The sequence below is a fragment of the Galeopterus variegatus genome, unplaced genomic scaffold, assembly GCF_000696425.1.
Source record: "Galeopterus variegatus unplaced genomic scaffold, G_variegatus-3.0.2 Scaffold10115, whole genome shotgun sequence".
Classification (NCBI taxonomy): Eukaryota; Metazoa; Chordata; class Mammalia; order Dermoptera; family Cynocephalidae; genus Galeopterus; species Galeopterus variegatus.
In genome coordinates this window covers 37,527-47,386 of record NW_007736226.1, presented here as the reverse complement: position 1 = coordinate 47,386, position 9,860 = coordinate 37,527, and the positions used below count along the sequence as shown (strand labels likewise).

The 9,860-nt window shown below is 35.7% G+C and overlaps 1 protein-coding gene across 1 annotated transcript; it reads left to right on the top strand.

Moving 5' to 3' along the window:
* Nucleotides 1-2,914: 2,914 nt before the first annotated feature.
* LOC103609808 (olfactory receptor 7A17-like) lies at nt 2,915-3,844 on the top strand. Its single transcript, XM_008594091.1, has one exon. It carries the CDS (start codon nt 2,915-2,917, stop codon nt 3,842-3,844), a length of 930 nt encoding a protein of 309 aa, XP_008592313.1.
* Nucleotides 3,845-9,860: the final 6,016 nt, after the last annotated feature.

Here is a 9,860-nt window from a genome sequence, read left to right as displayed (position 1 = left end):
ATCACCTTCAGCCATCATTTAAAAGGCATTTTTTATCGTTTGGATAAAAATCAACTATATCTTTCATAAGCATATTTGAATCCACATATCTTTTTTAAAAAATAGGGTGAATCCTTGTATCTTTATTTAATATAAATTATAACTTTAGATACTGCTTACTTGAGTCATTAAAAAAAACTTCATATTTATTCTTTTATTTTTAAACCTTTGCAATTTAATCTTGAATTAGTGACCCTTGTTGATGTCATCAAATTACTATTTCATATATTTATATAAAGTTACTTTCAGATTTTTACTCCGTTCTGTTTCATACACTAGTTTTGAAGCCCTCTAGTTAACCCCACTGCATTCTCCCTGCCACTCCTTGTTATCTAGGTTCTTAGTTTCACTTTAAAACTTCTTTCTGTGTTATGCAAACGTACATACCCATACAGTTATTATACAAATGCATGAATAGACTCCTGTGCACACTGGAAATGCTCTTTATGTTTTAGTGAAGTTTTCCCTTCTAACCGTTCTCCTCTTTTTTTTCACTGAGTTGTACCTTAAAGAAGTTTCTGAAACCAACTACTGTAGTGCTGATTCATTGTTTCAGTGGCTACATAACATCTCAGGTGTCTCCATGCCATTTACACTATTAACTGTTTGTCACATTTTTTCCTCAGTAAACTGCAATTATATCAGTACTACAAATTTTGGGATTGTTTAGTTAAAACAGTCCTCTGTACCAGGGGTGATATTTTTCTTCCAGGGGACATTGAGCAATGTCCAGAGTCATTTTTGGCTTTCACACTGGAGAGGGGTCCTTGGAAAGCCAAGAGTGCTGCTTAACTTCATACAATGCATAGGGCAGACCCCACCACAAAGAATGATCTGGCCCAGGATTTTATCAGATCCAAGGCTGAGGAAGTCTGAGTTACAGATCACCTGCATTTTTTATATTTATAGCTGATTGTTTCCCCAAGACCTTGTAGCAGTGCACATTTCTGCCAGCAAGATTAGACAGCACCCCACTGGCTGGTGATTTAAAAGTTCTAATATCGATAAATGTGACATCTCTGAAAGTTTGAAAGAGATCTCTTGTTTTCTTAAATTATTATTGGATTTCAGGAAATTTTTATATTTGATCACCATTTTGATTTGATTACTAATATACTCCCATTTTTTACAGTTATCAGTTTTCAATTGATGTTTACAGAATGTTGTTTCTGTACTGACTTTTGAAGTGATGTTTATGGTCATAAAATGTTATAAATTTTAGTTAAATGTGTATGTTACTACTTCAGAGTCTAGTCTTAGTTAAGATGGCTTGCTCACATGTAAATTTTACAAGTGTTTTCTAGATATTTGTCTAAAATTGGTGACTTTTATGCTGAGATCTTTAATTCCTCTGATTTATTCTAAATTATGAGACAGGGGACCAATTTCATTTTCTTCCAGACGGAAAGCCATTGATGCCAGATTTTATTTAACTATTCAACCATTTCCCACTAAATTGACCTACAACCTTTTCATGTATTAAATGCCCATATATACTGACGCTTAATTCCTGGTTTATTCAACAAATAATAAATGAGCATTGGCTGAGAATGTGCCAAAGCACACTAGGAATAGTCTCAATTATGTATTTTTATAACTATGTCCTTGACAATTTAATTATTAATCCATCTAAATTTTATTAAATTACTGGTATTTTATATCTTGTTCATTAATGTTTGATGCTCCATTTAGCTCAGTTGTTTTGAGAACTGCTGTATGTAACCATGTGTTATTTCACTGTTACTCATTATATTTCACAACTTTTTATTTTTTTTAACATAATGCACACTAATACAAAGGTACATAAAAAGGATAAAGTGCCTACTAGGTGGATCTTGCATTATGGTGGTGAAGACAGGGTACAATGAATTAAATGTGTATGATGTAATGCCCTCAAGGATACATCACTTGCAGGATGTAATTCAGTGGAAAAGATTAGAAATGTCGTGGTGTGTGCAGGGTGTTACAGAACATGGTCTTGGGAGGCCTATGCATGTTGGACAAAGACCAGACAAGGACTATCATGAGCCCTTTGGATTTGTCTGAAAAGAGATAAAAACTGAGTGTCCAAGAATAACAGAAAAGTTGCCACATGAGAAGTGTGGGAAAAAGTCTTGCTTTATCACCTGTCAGACCACATAAAAGCCAAAAGATTTCTCCTCATATTTCATATACTAAAGCTCAAATTTTGTTGCTCTTTGTGTACTTCTTTTTTTAGATTTTTAATTGATTCCTTTGCTCTTTTTTTTCTTTATGAATGCTCAAACTGACATATCTTGGCACTATTTTTTTCTGAACACCCTATGAAAAAATAAAAAGATAACAACAGTTCTTATCAACTTCCTCCTCTATCTGTTCTTTTTCTTCATAGTACCCATCACCATCTGACTGTTACACAATTATCACTTTATATACTTATAATTGTTTTTTTTTGCTGTGTTATCAGTTATCACTTTATCATGACATTTTATGGACTTTTGTTTCTTAGCACTGATCAATCACTGCCTAGATAGAGAATGCAATGTGATTGTCAATCAATTTATAATCCTCAAATCTATGAAGGAGTTTCTCATTAAAATTTTATACTGCATGATCTTTTGGGAAAAGGGTGACCCTAGATCGAGAATGCGATATGATTGTCAATCAATTTATAATCCTCAACTCTATGAAGAAATTTCTCATTAAAATTTTATACTGCATGATCTTTCTGAAAAGGGTGACAATGGGACAGGGATTTCTATTCAGAGGTAGGAAAGGGGATATACTAAAGAAATCATATTAATACACCAAATAGAGGAATTAGTGTCTGGACAGGTTGGTAAGGCATGTTTGGGTCATGAGGTCTTTCTCTTTTTTTCATAGACACATCAACAATATGAAACTGGGGAATGAAACACGAATATCAGAATTTCTTCTCCTGGGACTTTCAGAGGAACCCGGACTACAACCCATTCTCTTTGGGCTGTTCCTGTCTATGTACCTGGTGACAGTGCTTGGGAACCTGCTCATCATCCTGGTCATCATCTCAGACTCCCACCTCCACACTCCCATGTATTTCTTCCTCTCCAATCTTTCCTTTGTGGACATCTGTTTCACCTCCACCACAGTCCCAAAGATGCTAGTGAATATACAGACGCAGAGCAAAGTCATAACATATGAAGGCTGCATAACCCAGGTGTGCTTTTATTTACTCTTTGGAATTTTGGACACCTTACTCCTGACCGTGATGGCCTATGACCGGTTTGTGGCCATCTGTTACCCCCTCCAATACACAGTCATCATGAATGTCCGCCTCTGTGGACTCCTGGTTCTTGTGTCCTGGATCATGAGTGCCCTGAACTCCTTGTTCCATAGTTTAATGGTTGTGCAGCTGTCCTTCTGTACAGACTTGGAAATCCCCCACTTCTTCTGTGAACTTAACCACGTTGTCCACCTTGCCTGTTCTGACACCTTTTCTAATAACATGGGGATTTATGTTGCAGCAGGGCTGTGGTTTTGTGGACCCCTTATTGGGATCCTTTACTCTTACTCTAAAATAGTTTCTTCCATATGTGCAATCTCATCAGGTCCAGGAAACTATAAAGCATTTTCCACCTGTGCATCTCACCTCTCAGTAGTCTCCTTATTTTATTGTACGATCATAGGTGTGTACCTTAGTTCTGCTGCTACACAGGACTCACACTCAAGTGCAACAGCCTCAGTGATGTACACTGTGGTCACACCCATGCTGAACCCCTTCATCTACAGCCTGAGAAATAAAGACATACATGGGGCCCTGAAAAGACTCTTCAGAAGGAAGCCATAAAAGAGCTGTTTTTCAAGAATTGTCTGTGATTACAGGGCTCTAAGCTTCAGAAGCGGACATTAAAATTCTTTGATCAGTTCATGGAAGTACGACTTGCCATTTATTTCCTTCTATTTCAATTTCATTATTTTCAACTGCTTTATCCACTTTACATAACTCTCTTTAGTAACGTTCTGCTCTCTCTGATATCTGATATTTTTTCCCTTTCTCTTTTTCTACTTTCACAAAGTTATTCCCCACTTTGCATCAGAAACATTTTGGAGATATCTGTTCATTTCATATGGTGATGAGTTGTACAAGTTTTAGAGAATAAACTACACTTGGCAACTGAGGCTTTTTATATACTTTTTTTATAAAAGAAATTATAGACCACAGGTTTTCAGTTTTGTGTCTATCATTTCTTTCTATATGACTACCTTAACTTCTTTATAACATAGACTTGAACATACTAGAAGATTCACAGTTGATAATTTGATTTTATTCTGGTCATTATGATACTGTTCTCTCTTTATTTCCCCCCCTCAGCAACTATTTTTAAAATATTTTTACTTTTATAAACAATTTATTTTAATTGACAAATTTTAATTACACATATTTAGCTTATATACAATCACGTGTTTTGATACATATATATGTTGTATCATAACCAAGTAAGAGTAGTTAACAATGATTCTTTTTATTTATTTCTTTATCTATTTATTTATTATAATTTAACAATATACAATGTAGTTGATTTTTGTATGGAAAGGAGGAAGGAGGATTCTATTCTCTTATACAGCAAAGTGTTCACAGTGTTCACAGCCACATTCCCTGGCACAGAATAGTAATGAAATTTTGCCTATCAAATATATGTTAAAGATTTAATCTATACAGAAAGAAAAATTAGCATCCAACAGTTCTCTGGTGTCTCTCTGTGTCTTTTTTAACTGACAGGTAAAATTGTATGAGTTTATCTAGTACAACATCATATTTTGAAGTATTTATACATGGTGATATGGTTAAATCTAGCTAATTAACAAATGCATTATCTCATCTAGTTATCATTTTGGGGAAAGAGCTCAACATCCATTCTCTTTGCATTTTTAAAGAATATAATATATTGTTATAAACTATGTTCACTGTACTGTACCCTAGATGTCTTGAAGTTATTCCTCCTATCTCACCATAATTATGTATCTTTTGCCAACATCTTTCCAACTTCACCCCACTCTCCAACCACTCCAGCCTTTGGAAACCACCATTCTATTCTCTACTTCTATAAGCTCAACATTTATGATTACACAAATGAGACCATGTGGTATTTGTCTTTCTGTGCTTGCATTATTTTACTTAGCATAATCTCCTCTAGGTTCTTCCGTATTGTTAAAAATGACAGTATTTCCACTTTTTAAGAAAAGTGAATATAATGCTTTTCAGTGATCTTGGTTTTTCCTTAAAAATACCCAATGTAGTCTACAAATATGACTCCTTCTATTACCCTAAACAAAATATTTCCCCCTTTAAAATTTTTTGTCATATACACGAATATCCTGGTAAGTGAACAATATGTGTATATACTTGATTATAAATTGTATTTTGTCTTGTATGTTCTAAATGCTCTTCAATGCTCATGAGCTGTGGGTGACTCACTCAAGAGCTTGAATCCTACCAAGTCAAGCCTGTAGGGATGATGACTTGCAAATTGCAGGAATGAGTTTTTGGTGGACAAACATACATGTTCTTCCAATCATTCCCAACTACCTGGAATGGAATTTCATTGATTGTCACATTTTAATATAATTATCTAAAGTACATGTAAATAACCTGGTGATCAGTAATGTTGCCTTCAAATACATGTAGCAGATTATTCTGGATGTCCTCAGTTCTGCTTGCATGATTATTGCATCAGGAAGCTATTGCTGCATAACAAGCCACCCCCAAATAAATAATAGGTTAAAGTGATGTTTTCTTTTTCTTTTTTTTTCATATAGGAGTCTATGTTGTGTGGGTTTATTGGTCTCCTCTGGTCTCCTCATGAGTCTGTAGTCAGATACAAGTCATCTGGAGGTGCTCTGCTAATCTTGTTTGGGTTCTGTCAAGATGTATTCATGTGGTGAAGGACATGTGATGAGCAAGGTCTCTATGTAGAACCTTATGCAAAATTTATCTGCAGAATGTCCTTGATTTTCTCTCAGTCACGTCCTCCCTTAGTCTCACTCTGCTCCCTTTCTCTTTCCAAGTCTCAATTTCCGGGTCTTCAATTTCACCAGCATGAGCTTTCTTCAAATCTGATCTGTGATCTGTCTTGCCATTCCCACCCTTCTGACATTTTCTACTATTTCACTAGAGGCATGCATACCCTCCGTGTCACATAAAACAATTGTTTTATGTAAACATGATATTCACACAATACGTGCACTATAAATATTCAGCTTGAGGAGTTTTCACATAGCTTTATAACCGGAAGCTAGAGTCTTTCTCATGTGGCCTGTCTTCTAAACATACACTCCCACCACCGACATAACCATTATTCTGACCCTAATACCACATGTTAGCTTTGATTAGTTTTGTACTTTATAAAGTAAAGCATGTGGTATATCTTAGTTAATGTCAAGTTTGTTTTATGGGTTCATACATATTGTTGGATATGGTTGTAGATCAATCATTCTCATTGATGTATAGTAATCTCTTGTCTGACTATACCCATTTTTATGTACCCCATTAAAAAATTAATAGACTTTATATCTCGGAGAAGTTTTCATTTTACAAAAAAGGTGAGTGGAAATTTCAGAGTCATAGTATTCCTCCTCAACCACCACACAGTTTTCCCTATTATTAACATCTTGGATTAGTGTATTTAATGTGTTACAACTGAGGATCCTATATTGATACAGTATTATTATTACCTAAAGTCTATAGTTTATAGTAGGGTTAACTCTGTGTTGTACATCCTATGGGTTTTGACAATGATATGTGTCCACCATTAGAGTATCATACAGAATAGTTCCATTGCCCTAAATATCCTCTGTGTTCCAGGTATTCATCTCTGCCTGCCTTTCTGTGAATCCAAGGCCAACACTGATATTTTTTACTAAGTCCACAGTTGTCCCTTTTCCAGAATGTCACACAGGTGGAATCACACAGTATGTAGACTTTTCAGATTTGACTTCATTCACTTATCAATATGCATTGAAGTTTCTTCCATGTATTTTCATAGTTTTGTAGCTCATTTTTATTGCTTAATGATATTTCATTGTATAAATATACCACAGTTAGATATCCACTTACCTATTGAAGAACATATTCATTGCCTCCACATTTTGGCAATTATAAATAAAGTTGTTAAAGATATTTCTGTGAAGGTTTCCATGTGAGTGTGTGCACACCTATTCTCCACATCTTTGAAAGCATTTTGTGTTGTCAGTGTTTTGGATTTTAACTATTCTAATACATGTGTATTTGATTCTTGTTATTTAATTTGCAATTTCCTGATGACAGATGATGTTAAGGGTATTCTCATATGTTTATTTGCCAGTAGTATATATTATTTAGTTTGGTGTCCATTCAGTTGTTTTGCCTGTTTTTCAAATTGAGTTGTTTCCTTATTTTGTGTTTTTAGAGTTCTTTGTATATTTTTAATACCAGTCATTAATCAGATACATGTTTCATAATGGTTGTCTCCCAATCTTTTGCTTGTATTTTGAATCTCCCTACAGTGTCATTCCCAGAATCAATTTTTAAAATGTTAATAAAGTGACACATCATTTTTTTTCCTTATGTGGGTCGTGCTCTTTGTATTGTATCTAAAATGTCATTGCCACCAGTGCGCATGGAGCAGGGAGACATTCAGCAGGGGAGGCGGAAGCTCCTCAGAGAACACATGCCCAGTGGTGCTGGCATGTGACCCAGCAGCCCAACTCAGTGTGCGTGGAATAGGGAGACATCCAGCAGGCGATGCAGAAGCCCTGCAGAGACCAAACGCCCTGAAGTGACATGCTGTGACACAGCAGCCTGGTCGAGTGCATGCTGACCAGAGAGGCACCTCCTCAGAGTGGCTGAAGACCCAAGACAACCACACATGAAGACCAAGGCCCAAGGCAACCACACATACAAGGCACTAATGGCCAACTGAGCAGACACTGAGGTAGCCATACCAAATTGGCAACCCCAACAACATCCTAGACAGACTACTGTTAGTGTCAAACCTGTGGACTGTGAAACTCCCTGCCACAATGACTAAACATCAAAGGAAAGATACCAGAAATATGAAAAATCAAGAAAGTACACCACCAAAGGGTATTAACTCTCAAGTTCTAGATCGTAACGACCCAAAGATAATAAATCTCAAGCTCTAGATCCTATAGTACAAGAATCCCTTGAAATGTCTGACAAGGAATATCGAGTGATAATTCTAAGGAAACTTAAAGAGATACAAGAAAACTCAGCTAGACAACATGATGAAAATAGGAAAAGTATACAAGACCTGAAATAAGAAATGTACAAGGAAATCAATGCCATGAAAAAGAATGTAGCAGAGCCTGCTGAGTTGAAGAATTCATACCATGAATTAAAAAAGACAACAGAGAGTTTAACCAGCAGGCTTGCAGAAGCAGAAGAGAAAACTTCTGACCTTGAAGATGGGCTGTTTGAAATAACACAGGCAGAGAAAAAGAAAAGAAAAAAGAATTAAAGGCATCGAAGAAAATCTGAGAGAGATATCAGACAACCTTAAGCGCTCAAATATCTGAGTCATGGATATTCCAGAAGGGGAGGAAAAAGGAGATTGTCTTGAAAACATATTCAACAACATAGTGGGAGAAAACTTCCCAGGTATAGGAAAAGTCACAGATCTTAAGATTCAGGAGGCTGAAAGATCCCCAAACGTATTCAACCCAAAAAGGTCTTCTCCAAGACATGTTACAGTCAAATTGGCAAAACTCAAACACGAAGAGAGAATCATAAAAGGTGCAAGACAGAAGAGTCAAATCACCTATAAGTGAGCCCCAATCACACTAACATGAGACTTTTCATCACAAACCCTAAAAGCCAGAAAGGAATGGGATGATGCACTCAAAATACTAAAAGACAGAGATTACCAGCCAAGAATACTCTAATCCGCAAGGCTATCCTTCCAAAATGAAGGGCAAATAGTACATTTCTCAGACAAACAAAAACTGCAGGAGTTCACTACCACATGACCACACTTACAAGAAAATTTCAAGGGAGTACTTGGTTTGGTTGAAAAACAACTACCACTGCCATCAAAACACAAGAAAAATCAAAAACCACTAGTATGATAAAAATGGCATCCATGAAGAGAAAACAAACAAAAAGGCTATCTACAACCCAAGGAATCAACAAATACAGAAAACAAACAGTAAATCAGAAAGAAAGGAACAAAAGACACCTAAAACATCCAAACAAAAATCAATAAAACACTATGATTAAATCAACACTTTTCAATAACAACTCTTAATGTAAAAGGCTTTAATTCCCCAAACACAAGACACAGACCGCCTGATTAGAATAAAAATGAGGACCTAACTATATGCTGCCTTCAAGAGACCCAACTCACCCATAAAGATTCACATAGACTAACAGTGAAAGGATGGAAAAAGATTTCCCATGCAAACAGAAATGAAAAACGAGTTGGAGAAGCTATTCTTATATCTTATAAAATATACTTTAAACTAAAAACTATAAAAAGAGATAATGAGGGCCAATACATAATGATAAATGGATTGATCCATTGAGAAGATATAACAATCATAAATATATATGCACCCATTGTAGGAGCAGCCAGGTTTATAAAGCAAACTCTATTAGACCTAAAGAAGGAAATAGACACTAATACCATAATAGCAGGGGACGTGAACACTCCACTGTCAATATTGGACAGATAATCTAGGCAAAGAATCAGCAGAGAAACACAATGTCTAAACAACATACTAGACCAATTGGACTTGGCAGAAATCCGCAAAACATTCCATCCAACAACCTCAGAATATTCATTCTTCTCATCAGCACATGGATCATT